A 21,092-nucleotide genomic window follows, 5' to 3' on the forward strand; every position below is an offset into this window, starting at 1 on the left:
TAAAATCTTTTGAAATCTCACCCTGTTGGATCAAGAATTTGCTGCTGGTTTTGCTTCCTATAAAGAAGCTAGAGGCCAACCAGAGACTCTCCTGGAGCCACTCTCCAGGGGTCTCCAGCGAGACCTCCTGTGGCTTTCCTCCTTCCCCCATCAGAGTCCCCTTTCTACCAACTGCTTGCCCAAGGTCACACTACCTGCCTGTGTGTGCTGGGGATGAAACTCTTGGCACGCTAGGCGTGTCCACTAACATTGAGCTACTCTCTCGCCCCCACTGTGTGGTTGCTAAACTCCCCACTGTACCGTTTCTGGGGGCAAAAACCCTCTCTCCTCTACCAGGAGGCACACTCAAGGGAGGGCTGTGAGTACTTCCCTGCCAGATTCCACTGGTTCTAATGGCTCACACCAGCAAAAACCAGCCTTGGTTATACATCAGAGTTTTCTTTTCTCTGCCCAGTACTTGGGATTGAATCCGGGACCTTGTTCATAATAGGCAAGTACTCTTATCACTAAGTTAACGTCCCCATCCATAGCTAAGTTTTCTTTTGGAGATGTCTCAGGAATGGGCGGGTCTTGTAATCTTGGGAGATGTTTATTAGAAACTACGGCTTCCCAGGCCCCTGGCTCATGGATGGATGGAAGCGTTGGAGTCATTTGCATTTTTGCTGAACACTTTACACCTCTTTGCTCTCACTGAGGGACCAACACCTGGCCAGGGTACTCTTTCCAAGACTTGAGTCGCTGTTCACAGCGAAGTAGAAGCAGGGGGCTTGCTCTCAACGCAGGTATCAATGCGCCCACTCCTGTGTTTCCTGAGACATTTGGGGACAGAAATGATGGGGTGTCACCAGTTAGCTAAATGAAGGCAGGCTAGGTGGAAGGTTGAAAACCCACAAGACCTCAGTGCCTTCTCGACAGTAAACGTACACTGGTCCATCTCAACCCCGTGGGCGCACACCCCTGGGTGCTGGAGGGCGAGAAGGGCGGCCAGCGGAAGGGAATCCTGGGCCTTTCCTTCCTGATCCTCTCCCCCGCAGCTGCCGCGGGGTCCCTGCTGGCGAAAGCGTTGAGGAGCGAAGTGCCCGGGCGGCCCAAGGAGCCGCCCCCTAGGGCGCGCAGCCCAGCCGCGAGGCGGAAGCAGTTGTTCTAGGCTGCGCGGACCTGGCGGGCGCGCGGAGCTGGGCGGGGCGCGGCGTGGCTGCGCGGCGGCCGCTCTACCCGCGCGGCGTCTCGCTGGCCGGTCTCCGCCTGCCGCGCGGGGGCGCCGCTCTGCCCCGCCGCGTCTCGCCGGCCCCCGCCCGTCGCGCGCTCTAGCCGGGCCGCGGCGCAGGAAATGGCCGCGGGAGTCCGGCGGCCGCGGTGAGTGCTCCGGGGCGCGGCGGAGGGGCGGGCGCCGCGCCGGCCGTACTCGGGAGCGAGGCTCAGCCGGGCCCGCGCGGCGCCGCTGCCGCCGAGAAGATGGCGGGCGGTCTTGCTCCGGCGCGGCGCCCCGAGAGGGCGGCGCGATTAGCTGAATCACGGGCGGCGCGGGCGGGCGGGCGAGGGCCCTGCTGGGCGAGGCCGCGCCGCGGGCGGAAGGCCGGGGTCGCCCCCCTGCTGGCCTTCGCGCGGCGCGGGGTCGGCGAGGAGGCCGAGCGTCCCGTGGGTGCTGGCGCTTCCCGCTGGCCCTGAAGAGCCGGGGCGGTGCCTCCAGGCCCCCTGCCCGTCGCCCGCGCACCCTGGGCGAGGCCCTTCCCTCCTGTGCCGGCGGGCGCCCAAGTCGTTCGCAAAGCCCCCTGCCCCGGGCTCCCTAGCAGTCTCCGGCTGGTGTCCGATGGTGCAGGCCGACTCCGGTACCGGAGTTGCATGATTATCAGCCAGCGATAGCGAGCTCGTCGGGAAGGAGGAGGGCAAAGCCCAAAGTCTGAACGGAGCTCGCTTGGTCCGAGTGCACATGCTTGCTCTGACAGTCTGTTGCCCAGGCTTTGTTTTGTTCTCTTGATTAGTAAATTTGAGGGTAAATTGATAAGGGAAGTTGAATTGGTAGTCGCACCTGTTTTTTAAGAATTCTCTAGCTGTGACTATCAAACATCACTAGGTGGTAGTTGTCTTGTGTGGTAATTTGTAAGGCAGATATTTCTCTTCCTGAGCATCAGAACCTAGGTACTCGGATTCATATGCTGATAGAGATATTTAAGTGGTATTTAGCATATCTTTATAAAAAGATGAATCAGCACATGCCTTTCTAAAATGGCAAAGTAGCCCGCCCCCCTGTAGTGTCAGCTACTGGGGAGGCTGAGGTGGGAGGATCTTTCTGTCCCAACCAATTCTAGACCAGGCAGGGCAACTTAGCCAGACCCTGTCTCAGAAAGGGGGTGAGTAGTGTAAGTAAGTTTTTTACAAAATAAAACTGGCTTTGTGTGATTTGGTTATAAAGATAATATACATATAGAAAATTAAACAATGTGTGAAAATAGGACACCAGAAAGGAGCCCCATACTACAATACTGTTGGTGACCGTGAGTGTGTGTGGTGGCCGTGAATGCTTAGAGAATGTGGCTTCTGCCTGGGCTGGTTGTCCCTGCTATTGCATTCCCACGTTTTGAAACTCCTATGGCTCTGAATGCTGGATGCTTGTCTTTTGATTTAGATCTTGACTTTTACCCTATGGATGTTTTCATGATATTTTTCACTCTAGTCATCTTATGGTGAATGTTAGTTGTGTTCATTTTGTCATCTTTTGGGAAAACCTACCTGTGCATGTCCTCATGAGTTTGCTTTGTCAAAAGGAAAGCAACCTTACCCTCTCCTTGAGGACAGGGATGACACCTTTGTCCCCTATGCCCATCACATGAGAGGTTTTGGTAAGTACTTGTTGGAGAAACAACCTTAGAGAACTTGTTCTGCAAGCTCTCACCAACATTTGTGCTGTCCTTTTGATGGGGACTTTGGCCATTTGTTGCACACTTGCCAAGCACCATACTGATTTAGCACTTGATATAGTATTGGTTCAGAAAACCTATGGGGCAGTGTGGCTCAGTGCACTAGGAACACCCTCAGAGGTTGTGCTTGCAGCTAGAACTGAAGTCTGGGAACCTGCTTCCTCATGCATGGGCTGCTCTGTGAGCTCCCACCCCACAAATGTCTGGCTTGGAGAGAGTCTTGCTATGGTGCTGGGCACTGGGGACTGCTGTCTACAGGGGCAAGACCAGGAACTGGAACCTGTACCAAGAGGGCTGTTCTCAGAAGCTCTAAGGTCCTCACCATATAGGTGCTGGCTCAGGAGTCTGGATTTGTTAGATTGTAACTTTAAAATAGTGTTTTCTCATTAAAAATTTTTTTAAAATTATAAATCTTTCTCTTATTTTGCACTCAGAGCTGTCATATCAGATACACAAGGAAGACTACATCAACACAATTGAAGTACACAAAATTAGTAAAAATCACTTGAAGGAAACAGCAAGGCCCCACAGTAGTAGTTTCTCTTTTGTAGCATTTCTCAAGTAGTAAAATAGCCTTTCTGGTTCTCTGCCACCTGTGCATTGAATACAGGAAGTTGCTTCTTAGGCTTAACTCTCAAATTCAGCACTTCATGGATCTGTAAGAGTTGATACAGGAAATCTTACTTGTGCCAGAACTCCTTTCGCATAAGTTCCAGTCTTCCACCTCCACCCCTACCCTGCAACAGATAAATAGGTATTGTCCTTCCCCAACCCCATGGAAGGAAGGAAGAGTCCAGCCAAAAAACAGTCCATTCCTGGTGTTTGAGTTTCCAAGACCTCTAGTGCTGTGGCCTGAAACTCCAATGCTTCCCTAAGATGTAGCTCCTCCTTGCACGGCGCCGGAGGGAAGTTACAACCTGAACTTAGGTGGCAGCCATCCAGAGCCCTCGCAGTGAGCCATCACCAGAAACAGGGGGTCTGGAAAACGCAAGTATTGCAGCAGTTTTTGTTGTCCTCGGAGTCCTGACAGAAGGGATAGGGGGCAGGTGACTCTGGGCAAGTTGAGGGGCAGCCCCTTCAAATCCTGTCTGTGGAGTTCAGTGCCCCACACCAGCCACTCTCAGATGAACTCCAGACCTCTTCATTCTCCTCAAAGCCCTGAAAACCCCAAGAGTTCTTGTTTAGGCTGTGTATGTTGATGCCACAGAGGAGACATTTAATTTTTAAATTCATTTTATAACTTTTTCTTAGGATGATCAGCCTTTACATTCTTTGCATTTTAACATAAATAGCATTTTATGGGAACTACTTCCCAAGTCCAAAATATTTAATGGGAAAGATGACATTTATGTTTTTGCAAATCTGTCTGGCTGACAGCAGCTGAATTCTCACGTCCCTGTTCTTAAGCTTCCGGAGAACTGTCCACACCCTCTTGTGAGTGATGGTAGACAGGGCACATAATGTCTCATAATGTCTTAGTATTGTGCAAATGGCTTAGATTTGGGGAGTAGTAGGGGACCTGAACCACCTTCTAAGAATTTACTTTTGAAGGTCCTGTTATTTTGGGAAACGAGAGTGTAAAATATAGTTGGTCATAAACATCCGAAGTGCATTACTTTCAAGAAGATAGGTAGTGTCTTTGAACTGTGCTCATGGGCTCAACCAATTTCTTGTTTTTTTGGAAAAAGTATGAAATCAGTCTAAGGTGCATTTCAATGTGAACTCTTCTCAGTGAGGCGAGTTGCAGGCTGCCTTTGTCTCAGGCTCAGTGAGACCAGGATTCCTGCTGTGGCCCCATTGCTGCCTGGAGCACACCTTCGTTGTGCACACTGGCACTTTGCTGCATTCACTGTGGGTGTGCTTTTCATTTATACACAACTCGTGGATCCCCTTGGAGCTGTGCTAGTGGAGGGGCTGGGTAAGGGCTAGTCCTGGGTGCTGAGAGGGCAGTGGCCAGTGAAGGGGGAGACCCCATGATCAGAGTTGCCCAGAGCTACAGATCCCGGAATCTCTGGAGTCCTTTGCATTTGAATGCAGGACTGTCCTGGAAACCTGGCATCCTCCTGTGCGCTTAGGACGCATTGTCAACTCTAGAATTCCTGATGAGTATCTGAACCCATACACTGTAGTGACCGCTCAGGCTTGGTGATGACCTTTCATTAAGAGCAACATTCACCCTGGTACAGGGACATGGTGTCTCAGGGACAGTATGGAAGAGACAGGAGGGATGCCCAGCCCAAGTGGCCATTTGGGAGACTCTGTAGCCTACTTCTGAACAGATAGCAGTGAAACCCTTGCATTTTTCTTTTGCCTGACACCTTACTGTCTGTGGTTCCTAGCCATCACTTGAACAGTTAAAATTCCCACTTGAGTTGCCATTGAGGTCACAAACCTTTGCTTGTGCCAGAAACCAGAGACAAGGGGTGTGGGTTGGGGCCTGGCTACAGCCTCAGTCTCCAAGCATTTTTCTCTTGGTTTCCCTTATGGGCCCAAACCTCACCTTAACAAATGATGATCGTGCATGACCTTTGCTGCTACAAACTGGGGGCCCCAGAAGCGGGCTGAAGAGCAGCCTGTGGGCAGGTATCATGTCGACTGCACACAATTGCTACTGAGGCAAGAGGACATGAAACTTTTGCTTTTCTGAAATTTCTAGACACATCCTTATTATTTGAGTATTCCATTAATAAAAACTGAGTTGTAGCTGGATTCAGTGACACTGGCCACAGGCCTATAATCCCAGCTACTTGGGAGGCTGAGGGAGGATCACAAGTTGGAGGCCAGCCTGGGCAACTCAGTAAGACTTTCTCAAAATCAAATAAGAAGGGCTGAGGATGTGCTCAGTGGTAAAGTGCCCCTGGGTTCAATCCCTAGTACCACAAGCAAAACCGAGTTGTAGAAGAGCCCTTTCTCGGTGGTCTTTCTTTTTGTTTTTAGAAAAGAACTTTCAGCTAACATATTCTCAATCTCTCTTCATCCACATTATAAAGGATTGCTGAGACAGAAGATCCTTAGTAGAACACATAAGTAATGTAAACTTCGGCTTAGTCTGCCACAGTTTACAAGTTCTGAACAGAGTCCAAAATAATGAGGTTTTGTTAATATAAGCATTGGGTGTGATTTCTGACTGGCAGGATAGAATTGCTTCAGAATTAAAAATGTTAATTGGAGTTTTGCTTTAGGGGAAAATGAAGTTTGAAAAACAAGTTTTGCCACCAAATGGGGCAAAATTTGCACTTGTGTATTATCTTTTTGGCTTGAATGAATATGGTAACTTCGCCATGGTTCTATAACTTATTTTAAGGTGTCTTAGCAATTGATCACATATTCTCAGGTGTGTGGAACTAGATTCTTGTAGATGGACTTGCTTTCCTTATTCACTTAAAGCAAAGTTGAACATTTAGATGTATGTGGGTTAAAAAGTCATGCATCACTATAATATTCAAGGTTCCTTTTTAAGTAATAATATAAGACATTTTGAGAGGGTATGTTTAAGTAATAGTATAAAATAAGATTTTAAGAGGGTTTTTCAAAAATTTGGTCAGGCAGCCAGCGTCTGGCCGCGTCGGACTCCAATGGAGTTGGGAGATCATTGCTGAACCTTCGTGGAGGAAGTGTGTGTGCAACATCAATGCTATTATTACATGCTTTGCACATTCCCAGTGTGTCCTTAGACTAATATGAATGACATGTAGCCATGTCCACGTATGTTCCTGGACCTCTGGGGGTCCTCAGCCCTCCCTGTAGCTAAGGTCAAAACTTTCAACAGGGGCTGGGGAGATAGCTCAGTTGGTAGAGTGCTTGCCTTGTAAGCACAATGCCCTGGGTTCGATCCCCAGCACCCAAAAAAAAAAAAAAAACTTTCAACAGTGATGAGCCTTTTCCTCCAAGTTGACATTTGGACCCATGTGCAAAGCTCCCTGTATTTCTTACCATGCACTGCACCTTTGAAATAGGCCAGTTTCCCTTAAGAATGAATGTCCTTTGATGAAGCAGTGAAAGTATTAGTTTTATAAACATCAACCTTAGTCGTATATCAGTTTAACCTGGCCTGTGAAGAGATGGCAAGTGCACCTAACGCACTTCTGCATCCACACAGGTGGGCTTCTCCAGGAGCAGCCCTTGGGAGCCAGTACTGTGAACTGAGCCAGCCAGCCACCTTCTCAGCAGAAATGGGCGGCTGTCGCACCAGTTATTTGGCAGGTGTTTTCTCCAAGTTGAATGATGTGGGTCTCAAGGAAAGCAGCTGACAGTATTTGTTGGTAAAGATAAAATTTACACTTTCGAGAGAAAACTTAATATTTGCTACTGTGCTTGTGATCCCTGCCCGATAGTTAGACTTCGAGGAGATGCCGGCTGACATTAACAAATGCATTTCTTTTGTGTCCTCTGCCTGAAACTCATGCCACTGTTTTCTAAGAAAACAACTCCCCAGTAAAGATGTACTTAAAGTGCAAGACAGACCAGTAGGTTTCAATGTAAGAAAGTGAAACATTCATTGATCTGGTTTCAGATTCCATGTTGCAGCTGCTTTTATGAAAGTGCTACTTGTCCAGATTTTGTGTAATGTCAATGAATGCCCACAATTAGGTAGAAGATTATTGAAACATTTCTCCGGTTTCTAATGACATACTGTGTAAGGCAGGGCTTTCTTCAGGTATTTCAGCTAAAACTCTGCACAGCAGATAGACTGCAGAGCACATAGGAAGATCCAGCTGTGGACTGGGAGGGCTGGACAGGAGGACCACCAGTTCTAGGCCAGCTGAAGCATCTTAGTAAGACCTTGTCTCCAAAGGCAAAAAGTCCTGGAGAGCATGCCTGGGTTCTGTCCTCAGCAGTGTTTAAAAAGAAAAAAGAAAAAAAAAAATTCAACTGTCTTCTATTAAGCCAGGGATTTGTAAAAATACGAAACACCATTCAGCACTAGTTTGTGATTGTTTAGAAATAGCATTTTTTCATTAATAAAGTGTTAATGTGTAATGGATTTATTTTTTAAGTATATACTGAAAATGTTGGAAATATAAGTGAATACTTTGTGCATAAATAAATAAGCTCTTTGGAGTATCAGTTGAGACTAGCAGTTTGGGAGCTACAACTGAGGGAAACCGCAGGGTCCACTCCTGACCGTGCCGACTGGCTAGCAGAGCTGGTGAGGAGCGTTGACTGGCAGGGGTACGGCTAATGCCCATATTCACAGCATTTCCCTGTTGGTGTTTAGTGTGAAATGGAGAAGTTTTCACTGAGAAAAAACATGCTTAGAAGTGTAGAAAGATGATTATAAATTCAGTACATCAGTGTTCAGCTGCAGTGTCCTTTTCCCACCTGGAGAGATGCCTGGCTTTCTCCTGGGAGGAAGTTGTCACTAGTATGTAGCTACAGTGTTGTGGCCACATTCGCTGTGATGTGCTGTGAAGCTCTGCCCACTGCACAATAGGTTGACATAGAAACTTAACGCTTTTTTTTTTTTTTTTTTTTTTTTTTTTAACTTTTACCTTAGGCATATGTTTTGTTTTTACTTTTGTCTTGATATATCTACGTATGTTTCTATCTTATAGATTAATTGAACTTTTACATTTAGTTCTCTGTGTTAGTAAAAATTTAACAGTTTGGATATAAGGTGATCTGCTCTTTCAAAATATCCTTTGTTTACTTTTGGAGGGTGGTGCCGAGGATTGAACTCAGGGGCACTTGACCACTGAGCCACATCCCCAGCCCTATTTTGTGTTTTATTTAGAGACAGGATCTCACTGAGTTGCTTAGCCACCTTGCTATTGCTGAGGCTGACTTTGAACTCTCCTGCCTCAGCCTCCAGAGCTGCTCGGATTATGGGAGTGACCGTGCCTGACTTGTTTGCTTATTTTTTTTTGTGGTACTGGGGGTTGAACCCAGGGCTTCAGGCATGCTAGGCAGGGTCTGTGCCACCAAGGTGCACTCCAGCCCTGAACTGAAGTTTTTTCTTAAGCGATCTTTCATTCCTGAGAACTTTTGGTTTTCTTTGCCTTTGTAAATGTTCGTGTTTTCCTCTTGAGAAGTGGTTTCTGAACTCCTGAAACCATCGTCTGGAGGTTGGGTTTCTCATGAAGGAGAGCCGTGTCTGTGATGGTGTCATGTGAATAGAGGGCTAAATGTCACTGTCCCTTTAAAGGAGGTAGAATGTTTGTCCTTTGTTCTGGGTCACCAGGGAGACCACAGTTAGAGGGAAGGCAGTTGGAGCCAGGCAGAGGAGGAGGTAAGAGGTGGGTTCTGCTCCCAGAGCAGGCTCTGGGCCACAGCTGGGGGCGGGAGGCAGCTCTGGAGAACCTGTCGAGAGAGAATAGGCGTCTGAGTGAGTGCTGAATGGATATGGAAGCAGAAATGTTTGTTTGTAATATACATCTATAGACTGTGCTGCTTTGAGGTTCAGTAAACAGAAACGCTAGCCTTCTGACTCTAAGGTTTTTTAGTTAAATAATAGAACTCTGATATTGGGAATTTTGAATAATTTTAACAATTTTGTAGTTCAGCCTCTCCACTCTTTGGTTACATAACAGGTAACTTAGAAAGTTTGGTGTCTTGATTTTTTTCTTAATTACTAATGTGTGGTTTAGTTACAGTTACTGAAGATCTGTAACCTGTTTTTTATTTTCCTCTAGGAGTTTACTTCGGTAGCCGTCTCTTGATCGTCTGGATTGTTGAAAGTTTGAATTCTCTTGAGAAGGAGAGTGAGCGAGCAGTGACCTGACTGCGGCCTGGTCAGGCCTAGCCAGGCCTGGCCACTGGCTGGACCAAGTGTCTTTGCCGGCCAAGCCTTGTCACATTTAGGATTTCAGGAAAAAAAAGCCTTCTTCACTGGGGCAGGTAAAGCATCAATTATGTTAAACACTAGCAACAAAATGTTCACTTAATAAGCTTATATTTCTTATTCGTAAAGTGTTCTTATCTGTAAAGGGAGATGTAATGTAGTATTCATATTTATTTGAAATATTCTAGAATTTAGCCAAAGATTTTTAGATGAATATTTAAGCATCTGTTGAGAATTTGATGCAGCATTCCTTTACACTTATATTGTATGTTCTCTGATAAGAGCTAAATTTTGTAGAAGAGAATCCTTCTGGCAGAAAGCCATCCATTCACATGGAGGCAGGCACCAGAGTCTCTGTCAGACCCCATCTGAGCTGCCTGGGGTCCCGGAGGGGAAAGGACTGCACTAATGAGCCTTTCTGGGAAGGCTGATAACTGGCCTCTCAAATTGCTTTTTGAGTAAAAATCCCAGGGGCTGTGTGGAAATTAGGACCCAACACTCCATAGAGCAGGTTTGCTCTACCCTGGGGCTAGGGTGCAGCTCAGTAGTAGGCTGCTTGTTTAGCAGCATAGAGTGCTTATTGGTACTTGGGGCCCTGGGTTTGATCCCTAGTACCAGTTAAAACTTGGTATAAACTTGGTGCAAAAGCAGGAAAACCATGTTCCTAAAAATGTTCGCAGTGAGAATGAAAGGGCGGTTACAGTCAGCACAGTGCCTACCACTCAAGTCCTCAGTGCCCACGTATCCTCAAGAGTTTGTGCTCTGACTTTAAATTGACATTGGTACCTGGGCAGTTGGGGTTACCTCGGGTGACTAAACAGGGTGTGGGTCAGGGTTGCAGGGTGATGGAGTCACTGTCAGGCAGGATCCATAGATGAGACTACATCTGCTAAGAAGAAAAAGTTAGATTTCTGGCAATTTTCAAATTTTGTATATTTTGCATTTTTAGGGTTATCATTTTATACCAGTCTTAGGATGGAGCATGGCATGAATTCAGAGTTGTCATTTAAATTTAAATGTGATTAAAACCTGGACAAATTGGAAAAGAATTCTCAAGGTATATCCTGTCTCTAAGTGTCGTTGTGTGTGTTGTCCCTGCCCTGTGCTGGGGTGGAACCCAGGGCCTCGCTGATGCCAGGCAAGTACCGTGACACTGAGCTACACCCCAGCCCTGTTTTTCCAGTTTTCTCATTTTAGACAAGAATAAAAAGTTCACAAGCATCCCTGGGGAGGACCCAGGCTAAGGCTCCGGAGTCCAGGATAGGCTTGGTCGGAAGTGTCACCATATTGGGTGCCCTGTGACTAGCCAGATCCATGCAAAGTGCCATGGACTAGCACACCTCTGGGCACCAACCGAGTGTCTCTGGACCTCGCTGTTTCTGTCGAGTCCTTGTGCCCTGGGGCTGCTCTTTGCTCATGGTTTTATGCCCTGTGTGAAGCTGAGTCTTAAGTGGTAAAGGGCAATCACACATTTCGATCTGTTGCTCAGATTTTCTTCTGCTAAGGATTTGCTCTGCCTCTTAATCTTCTTCACAAATCACAAATTGTCCTCAGGAGTTACAGGGACCCTGGGCAGGAGCCACGTAGTGTGCGTACAGCTCCACCTTTGTGAATGGAAACTCACCCGTTGCATTGCTGTTGCTGATGCACACCCCTGTGTGTGATCCAGGTCTGTTGGTCAGTGTGATTATCTTTCATCACTAGGTATGGATGATAAAGGGGACCCAGGCAATGAAGATGCACCTAAGGCTATCAAACCCACCAGCAAAGAGTTCAGGAAGACCTGGGGGTTTCGCAGAACCACCATTGCCAAGCGTGAAGGTGCAGGAGATGCTGAGGTGGACCCTGCTGAGCAGCAGCCACAGCAGAACAGCCTCTCCCTGCGCCGCAGTGGGAGGCAGCCGAAGCGCACCGAGCGTGTGGAAGAGTTCCTCACCACAGTCCGACGACGAGGGAGGAGGAACGTGCCCGTTTCCCTGGAGGATTCCAGCGAGCCAGCGTCCTGCCCAGTCACAGACGTGGAGACCGCCTCGGAAGGGAGTGTGGAGAGCAGCTCTGAGGTGAAGGGTGGCCCTGCACCTGGTTCCACGGGGGTGAAGACGCGTCCCGCCTCTTCTGAAAAGGCAAAAGAAGGCGATGACGAGGACGATACCTCTGACAGCGACAGCGATGGCCTCACTTTGAAAGAACTTCAGAATCGCCTGCGGAGAAAGCGTGAACAAGAACCTGTGGAGAGGCCTCTGAGAGGCATCCAGAATCGCCTGCGGAAGAAGCGTCGGGAGGAAGACCCTACGGAAACTGTGGATGTCCAGGCGGGCAGTGCTGGCGAGGACACACTGCCCTGCAAGCAGGAACCAGACACGGGCCAGGCTGCTGTGTCTCAGGGCGCAAAAGATGAGAGAGAGAGTCAGTCGGAGGGGACAGCAGCTCAGAGGACTACCGAGGAAGACCCAGGGGACGTGGGCAGACCTAAGCCTGAGTGTGAGGGCTACGACCCCAACGCACTGTACTGCCTCTGTCGCCAGCCTCACAATAACAGGTAGGTCAGTCCAGGCTTCCGGGCCGGAGGCCGTGTGCCTTCAGAGTGCACCAGGGGAGCATCTGCCCTCTGTGTCGACATCAGAGTGTTTGAAAGCTGGGCCTCGCGAGTCAGATCAAGTCACTTTGAGAAGAACAGACAGAAGCAGTGGGCTTTCTAGGGGCTACCTAGAGCTCCCTCTACCACTGGCTTCTGTGGAGACCACAAGTGCCCCCAGTGTGGGCCTGAGCTCAGGTTGGGTGCTGGGGGGTGGTAGCATGTCCCTGTGGGCTAATTGGGAATAAAGGTGCTGCTGTCATGTAGACATCACGCTGAATCCTCTAGTTTACTCTTTTTTTTTTTTTTTTTTTTTTTTTTTAATAAACTTTATTTATTTTGATTCATTGTACACAAATGGGGTACAACTGTTGTTTCTCTGGTTGTACATGATAGTTTACTCTTAAAAAGCTACAGTCAAGCCAGGTACAGTGGCACATGCCTGTAATCCCAACAGCTCTGGAGTCTGAGGCAGGAGGATCACAAGTTCAAAACCAGCATCAGTAGCTTAGCAAGACCCTGTCTCAAAATGAAAAGGACTGTGGATGTAGCTCAGTATTTAAGCACCCTTGGGTTCAATCCCCGAAGAAAAGCTTCAGTCAAAAAGAAAACCAAACTATTTGCACTCTTTTTTAATAATAGAATGTTAAAGCAAATTTGACCTCGCAATATAGTAGTAAGTGTATCACTGCCTTCTTGATGCCATGACTTGTCCTTTCAGGTTCATGATCTGCTGTGACCGATGTGAGGAGTGGTTCCATGGCGACTGTGTGGGCATTTCCGAGGCTCGAGGTCGACTCCTGGAAAGGAATGGGGAGGATTACATCTGCCCAAACTGCACCATTCTACAAGTGCAGGATGAGACAAATTCAGATGCCACAGAAGAGCAGGAAGCTAGATGTAGACCTGGAGTCGTGGATGGCACGGACTGCACAAGTATAGGGACAGTGGAGCAGAAGTCTAGCGAAGACCAGGGGATAAAGGGTAGAATTGAGAAAGCTGCAAACCCCAGTGGCAAGAAAAAACTCAAGATATTCCAGCCTGTAAGTATTTCTCTCCAGGGAGAACATAAGGGGCTCAACCTTACAGATGACAGACTTACAGTTAGCAGAAGCACCAACACTGGGAGAGTGTCTTTCCTTGGGAGTGAGTTAGGGTTTTTCTGTGCCCTAACAGGAAAGTACCCTATACCTGGCTTCTGTTTATGCCGTGTATTGTCCCAAGGATGTCCTTTAAAAAAAAAAAAATGTACCTGTCGACTTTCTATGCCAGTACTGACTTTTTAAAATTTAGCCTTTCTTGCTGGACGCTGTGCATGCATGTCATCCCAGGAGCTTAGCAATACCCTGTCTCAAAAGGAAAAGGGCTCTAGTGATGGAATTTAGTGGTAGAGCACCCTGGGTTCAATTCCCAGTACTTCCACCCACCAAATTTGTCTTTCTTTGGTGTCTTTCTCATGCCTTAGCACTGTTGCCCTGCTGAGTGTGGCACATTTAGTATATCTCTGTCCACCTGGCTTGAAGCCCCTGGGGCCACAACACTGTTGACATCTGCTACTGAGAACCATCTCCTGCACTCACAGGACTGTATCCCATTTCCCATGAGGGGCACAGTTCAGCACCTTTTTAACCTGGATCTCTTGGGTCCTCAGCAGAGAATTGAGATTGCCATGTGTAGAAGCATCCCTGTTAACCTTCTCACACTGTTATCTCTTAGCTGGGAATATGTGAGGACAGGCCATTTAGATGATCATATGATGGAAATGTTCAGAAGGGAATACAGGAAAATAGGACATAAACTGGTAATACGTGGTTGGGTCATCAGTAAGCCCATGTTTGACATAAGGCTGAATTTATTCTACATAGAACTTATCAGTGGAAGAAAAGCAATGATGTTAAATATTTGAGAAGTTAGATCTTTCTCAAGTGAACATGGATGTGCCTGTGGTTGATCCGGTCTTAACCATCACATGTTCTTCAGGGGTGTTGAGCCGGATAGCTGTGTGTGCTCTGGTGTGTTTTCGTTTCCTCTTTGCATGATGTTACTACAGGTCGCCACAAGCTCCACTTGGAACTTCATGCATTCCTGCTTGCAGTCTCCAGGCGTCAGAGCCTGGCTTGCCTAGCTGTGTCTTCTGCTCAGTGTCTTAGGGGCCTATGGTGAGGGTTGCATGGGCGTGGTCTCATGAGATGTTGGTGAGCCCTCACATCAATTAGTATGAATGTTATCCTGTGCAGTTTTCATGGCATATTAAAAATCATAGTTTCTCTAAATTCAAATTCAGTTGGGTTTCATGTATTTTATTTGCCAACCTTACTCTTACATCATAGCCTTGGGTGACCCCTCTCAAAACAGCAGCTTACCTCAAAAGCGCCTTGGAGTCTTCTCTTCAGGAGAGACCCAGTCCCTCCTTGTCCAGTCTTACTCATGTTCCCTCCAAGTCCAGCCTCAAGGGTGAGGAAGACTAAAGAGCATGTGTACCAGAAGTAACCATAGAGTCCTGCCACCATATCAAAAATACTGTTCCGTGTCTCTCAATTAAAAATAGTGACCTTGGCTCTTGGTAATGCCGTCACAAGGTGCTCTAACTGCTGACGTTGGAGTGTACTTCATCTGAAGTTACCTGTCTCATTCTGCAGGTCGTAGAGGCTCCTGGTGCTTCAAGGTGCATCGGCCCTGGGTGCTGCAGTGTGGCGCAGCCTGACTCAGTGTATTGCAGTAACGACTGCATTCTCAAACATGCGGCAGCTACTATGAGATTTCTAAGTTCAGGTAAAGAACAAAAACCAAGGCCTAAGGAAAAGGTCAAGATCAAGCCAGAAAAGCTCAATCTTCCAAAATGTAGTGTTCAGGTAAGCAGACCAGGATCACCCTGGGAACCCTTGGAGCACAAGTGTGTGCACGTGCTTTCCCATGGACTTGGGAGCGTAGGGGACAGCAGGTGTCCATGCTTTGCAGCTCATGTCCCTTTTGTTTCTATCATCCTCCTTTAGCTGAGGGCTGGTTAGCATGGATACAGTAGCATCAATGCAGGCAGCTGGCTGCTGTGGAGAACCTCAGATCTCAGAATGCAAATCATAGTCTTACCAAAGCCAGTAGTCAAGAGTGTGCAGAGTCAACTCAGCAGCTAGAGAAGGGGCGGGCTCTGGACAAGGTTCTGTGCCTCGTTTAAGACGTCTCAGAGTTGTTCCTTTTTTATTCTCTATGACTTGGGAAGAAGTGGGGATTATCTTTGAATGCTTACTTAGACTTTGCTTACTTAGACTTGAGATGATTTTTAAAGCTGGTAGTTTTGAAAACTGGAGCTGCCAAAGAAGCAGTGACTACCATACACAGAGGATGTCGGAACTGGGAATACCGGGACCCTGCCAGTTTACTGTCTCCAGGCTGCCAGCAGAGAACATAGAAGTGTCATTCATTCTCTGCCTTCCACTTTGTATTAGCTTATTTCCGTGGCTCACGCAGGGGGTTCATTCTTCCATCATTTGGGAACCTCACTTCTTGCCAGGGTTGCAGCAATTCCATGTCAGTGACCCTTCTGTCACCCATAAACAGTTGAAACCCAAGTGCTCTGTGGGGATGCCAAGGGTCTGCTGGGCTTGTCGATGTGGCCACACTGAGCAGATGTGGTGTATGAGCCTGGTTGGGCAAGGGGTCTTAAGGTGATTCAAGGAGGAGGAGATGGTGACACGGCCTTCTTTGCCCGAGAAACAAAACAAGAGTTTCATTTTTGGTCTTCTTAATGACTGGAGTCTCACTGATTGTCCAGGCAGGGATTAAACTCTCTTCTGTGCACAAGAGACCAGCTCCAGAGAAGAGGGAGAATCTGGCAAAGAAGATGATGGTAGCTCCTTCGAGGAGCGAAGCTCTGGGGAAGGAGGCCCCCTGCGAGAGCAGCACTCCATCCTGGGCCAGTGACCACAACTACAACGCAGTGAAGCCAGAGAAGACAGTTGCGCTCTCGCCACCGCTGTTGTGTAAATGTACGTATCACCCGTGGGCTGGCCTCCCAGCCCTCAGGACTAGGAGTCGCAGCTGTGTTTTAGTGTTGATGGTAGGCGCCAGCTCACCATCAGCTGTAAAAAGACGCTGTGTCAAGGACACCTCTGGACCCAGGTGTCCGTGTCTAGCGTGTGGGACTTCCTCTCAGTGTTCTCCAAAGATCTGTACAAGCCTCGCTGCTAAATGTCTCATTTTGGGGTTGGTGCAGTTCTTCCATTTCTTTCTTTAGTATCAGGCTCTGGTAAGTATTGTATTACCTCCAGCAAAATCAAATTGCATCAATGCACTGCCCATACTCCTGGTTCACCACTATCCCATCAGCTTTATCACAGCCCTACTTAAAACTTGAGTTTTCCCACATAACCTTCTGCATATAAAATCACTTCCTTTTTGTATGTTGTGACATCTCTTTCTGTAAATCAATATTGCTCTGGTAGACGGGCTAGGTGGGATTTTTAGTAGTTAGCATTTTTGACTAGACAGATATTTTACTCATGTCCAGTTCACATATTACACACCCGTGTAAACACATGTCCAGATTTTGAAAGCCATTTGCTGCTGCTGAGCAGACCCCACAGTAAGTGAGCGTGGTGTCCTTCACACTCAGCAATGTCCTCACAAGAGGACAGTTGTGGGCTGGTGTCACAGGGTGGCAACTTTTTGACTCTCAAGTGTTTAGACTGTTACCCTGCCCCAGATTTCAGATCTATGAAATGAAGATACTTCAAGTAAGTAGATCTTTGGAACCTCAGATTAGATGATCACCTTGCACTTATTCTTGTCTCAGTCTCAAAACCTAAGTCTCAGACATTTAAATTAGATCCAGTAGCACTTCTCACTATTATACATTGTTTCAGTTCAGTTTTCACCCATGCCTTCTCTGCATTTTGTACCTTTCTAAAAGCACTGAAAGGTCAAATACCCCTGGACTGCAGGAGCAGAGATGTGTGCTGCTTTCCCTTCCAGTCGACCTTCAGTGCCTCCCTGAGTGAGGTCACTTTGTAGGAAGTGCTAGATCGCAGGTGGCTAAGAAAACGAGAAGGTCAAAGGGCAAGGAAGTGGAGTCACAGTTCGATGAGTTAACCAGCTGCTGCATTATGATGGACCTCAGTACACCTTAGATTGTGCAGTGGATTTCATGCTAGCAGATGATGCCTCTCAAATGCTCATCAAAGATAATTAAATAGCACTTTTACAGAGCTAACAAATGTACTCAAAATGAGCACCACCTATCTGTGAATGGGTAGAGGGTCGCCACTTTTAGTACTGGCTAAAATGTGTAAAATTGGTTGTAGGCACATAACAATAAAGGAAAGAAAAACCCAGGGTATAACCACAGCACAGACAGCCGGGTGACTGGTCTCGGTTTAGTTAACCTCCATCTGCATCCAGAAGGGGAACTCCGCCCCTGAAGCCCCAAGGAGGCATTTTAGGAGACCTGTGCACTGGTGGGGGGAGACAGGGTGGGGGACTCTACCCAAGGTGCTGTCTCCTGTCTCACCAAGGGGGAAGGGAGGGACAGGAGCATGGGATCGGTAAGGAGTTGGTTCCTCGATCTGTCTTTGACCTTTCCATGTTGGCTCCTCGGTGGAGTGGGTGTGCTTCAGTGGCAGGAAGTCGGGACAAACTAACTGAATGACCTTCCCAGCACATCGACATCTCAGAATTAAAGTAATGGACATCCAGAGTATAGCATGCCTAAGGAACACGCTTCCAAGCTGGTCACTGATGATTATTTTCCTGTTATTCCAGAAATGTCTTCCCAAACAATGATTGGGAGGAGGCTAGGGTCATGGTAAGGTCATCCGAGCCCAACGCTGGTGAGCAGCAGCACTGTGTCTCTCCTTTCCCCCAAACACTTCCTTGCCTTTGTGGTAGCAGGGCACAAGTCCTGAGCCCTGGTTGGTGTGATGGAAGGGGTGCCATGCACAGCCGTGGTCACTGCCTCTCCAACTGGCTGCAGAGCACACTTCCTGGGCTGGGGGTGGCGGGCGAGGCTCTGAGTGAAGCTGATGCTGGGAACACTTCCAGTTCACTCTCTCGGAGTTGCTTCAACGGGCGAGTATGAGAGGACCTGCGTGGTAGAGCCCCGCCGCTGGAGATGCCTGGGCCCCCTGCCCTCGTGGCTCTGGTGCTGCCCCAGGTGGACGCGGGCTGGCTGGGCAGGAAGCTCTGCTGCTGCTTCATGATCTCCAGGTGACGCGATTCATGCACACTTCCTCTGTATTTTAAAATTGTGTTTTAGGATTTCTGTACAATTCTAGCTTATGGAAATGGTTCGCATTGTTTCTCCAGAGATCCTGGTGCTTTTGTATTTATACCTTCCATGGGTTTTCCCTTTACTTCCACCTTGAGTGCACCTCCCACTACTGTCAAGGCATGAAGTGGGTTAAACATTTTTTTCTAAAACATTCCTGGGTATTAGATAATGAAATTTAATTTTGGTATTTACATCTATAGACAAAATTGTTAGTATATTGGATTTGCTAAATGGCTCACTGAATGGGGATCCAAATAGATTTTGACAGGAAAACATTTCATCTAGCTGTGGGAATTGAAAAGGAAAACCTTAACCCCCTACAGACCCAAATCCCAGTGATTTGCTATGCATCTTACCCAGGTAGAAGCATTTCCTCGTTGATGCGTGCGAACCACACAGACGAGCCAGGTGGTGTGGTGAAATGGATCAAGGCAAACACAGGTTTTCACCTGGGTAACTTGGGCTCTGGGCTCCAAAAGCACATTTCATTAAAATCCTAAGTGGAACAGATTTCTTGTAACATGGGGGATGCTAGAACCCCAGGTGTGTAGAAATCCAAAACTGGGGGTGGGTTTTGTTTTACCAGCTCATGAGCCACATGTCTCTCCACAGTTGTCAGTGGCAATAAAGTGGGAGTGGGAGGAACCTGACTACATGTAAACCAGTCTCATATTGATGAAGGCTTTGGCTTGATAGCTGTTTGTAGTGTTATCCATTAAATGATCCTTTTTGTTGTTGTTGTTACCCTTTGGTTGTCAAAAATGACAGTCTTGGTATTTTAAAGTATTGTTATAAACTTAAGAAATAGCCTGCCGTTCAGAAAACCTTGATTACAACTCTATAAACTTGAACCTGCCAGGTGAGCCCCTCTGCACTGTCCTGGCTCCTTGGGGAGACAGTGAGGGGTGGAAGTGTCCAGTGGGGTTGGTCCTGCTGGATTCACCTCTCTGGGACCTTTTGGAGCTGTGAATCTACTCTAATACTCTAAAGATTAATACTCCAGGAAAAGCCCTTTGCTGGCATTGCAGATGTCATAGAGTGCAAAGGTCACCTCCGAAGATGGCTGCTATAACTTCAGTACGATACACACGTTTCAGGTATATTTATATAAAGTAACATACTTAGTATTTCTTTGCTGTTACCCATCAACACGCACATAGTTATTCTAAAAGTTAGAATGTTTGCTACTTTAATTTATGAAAGTTGGGGCAACTTGATTTGCACAAATCTGGACGAGCTCAGCAAGAAGAACATCAGGTAACTGGCAGCTCATCCACCTGGGGTCTGCACGGTGCCATCAGCTTTGGGGGTTTTACACATTGAGTAGTACCCTTTGGGTCTGGAGGTACTGGGGAGGGTAAGTGGGTTATTTCAACCTGCTCCTGTCATTTGGCTAAAATTTAACCTTACTACAGTAAGCTGCTCCCTCAGCTCTGCTCCCTGAGTCCAGTCCACAGGCTGCCTTCTGGTGCTGACAGCGAATGCCCATGCACCGCCCCCCCCACACACACACTCCAATTGTGGTTCACTTTGAAGTGTAACTTGACCCCAATTCTTCATTGCCAACCCAACACGAATCACATTTCAGTTTAATTTTCAAGTTACTTTGTATAAAACTTAAACCAAGGAAGAATAATTTGTTTCTAGATGTACAATTGTTTTTGCAAGTGTCCTTTGAAGAGTTAAAGTCTCTCTGTTAAGATTAAAGTAACTCAAATATTTGACATATTGTGGGGGGGGACCTAGAGAAACTTAATAGCCCATAATGGCGACCAGGCCATGGACCCCTGCAGAAACATTGCAGTCACAATGGCCATCTGCCCTGAGGAACATCCACATTGTGACCTTGTTATCGACGTTTCCTTTCTCATATAAAAGTCAATTGGTAACTTCCTGTACTTTTAAGAGGCTGAATAATTTGAAAATATTTAAGCATACTGAGAGGAGCAAAAGCAAAACATTTTCTCTTGTCATTGTCACTTGAGTCTTCATACTAGGAAAGATCTTGAAGTGAAGAAACCGTTGAAATGGAAACCACGTCCACGTGGCTCACAGCTGAGGTGGCAGTGGTGTCCAGGAGCGGGTTTTTCGGCCAGGCCTGGTTTCCAGGTACAGGCTGGCAGTGAGGATGCAGACAGGAGGGGAGGGAGAGCGATCCGCTCCCTCACAGCAACTGGTGGGAAAGCCCTGTGCTCAGGCGAGTGATTCACCTGTCCCTCTCCCTGAGGAATTCCAGAAGAGGGCCATCATCAGGTCTGGGGGTTTGGGTGGCTGGGGATCTGCGGATGGTCTGCCCTGTGCCTGTGGTTCTGTGTCCTTTTATGCCACAGCCTTCATTTGGACAGTTGCACAGGTTTTTTTCCAAAGGAGCACGTTGACATATTTCCTCCACTAGAAGCCCTGTTTTCTCCCATTCTGTTGAGGTCCAATAGTGCCACCCAGTGACCAGCAATGCTATAGCTCCCCAGCCAGGCTTCAGCGTGACAAAGCTCCTGAGTTGGAGCGTGCGCTGAGCCTAATGCACAGTGACCTGCCACGTTCTGTGGTCAGCTGAAG

The 21,092-nt window shown here is 47.5% G+C and overlaps 1 protein-coding gene across 6 annotated transcripts in view; it reads left to right on the forward strand.

Annotated features, from left to right (window-relative positions):
* Dido1 (death inducer-obliterator 1) overlaps window positions 1-21,092 on the forward strand; it is a 49,376-nt gene that overhangs the window by 8,157 nt on the left and 20,127 nt on the right. For 2 of the 6 annotated variants that reach the window (XM_047541551.1, XM_047541557.1), the window contains exons 1-7: window positions 1,218-1,356; window positions 9,551-9,755; window positions 10,649-10,756; window positions 11,404-12,238; window positions 12,996-13,317; window positions 14,914-15,126; window positions 16,044-16,257. In XM_047541551.1, the coding sequence (XP_047397507.1) occupies window positions 11,406-12,238; window positions 12,996-13,317; window positions 14,914-15,126; window positions 16,044-16,257 (1,582 nt within the window). In that variant the 5' untranslated portion in view covers window positions 1,218-1,356; window positions 9,551-9,755; window positions 10,649-10,756; window positions 11,404-11,405. Of the gene's footprint in view, window positions 1-1,217; window positions 1,357-9,095; window positions 9,148-9,550; window positions 9,756-10,648; window positions 10,757-11,403; window positions 12,239-12,995; window positions 13,318-14,913; window positions 15,127-16,043; window positions 16,258-21,092 lie in introns of those variants that run through there. The other 4 variants (XM_047541553.1, XM_047541552.1, XM_047541554.1 and 1 more) reach the window with 3 other exon arrangements.

Source organism: Sciurus carolinensis, chromosome 2, assembly GCF_902686445.1.
Source record: "Sciurus carolinensis chromosome 2, mSciCar1.2, whole genome shotgun sequence".
Classification (NCBI taxonomy): domain Eukaryota; kingdom Metazoa; phylum Chordata; class Mammalia; order Rodentia; family Sciuridae; genus Sciurus; species Sciurus carolinensis.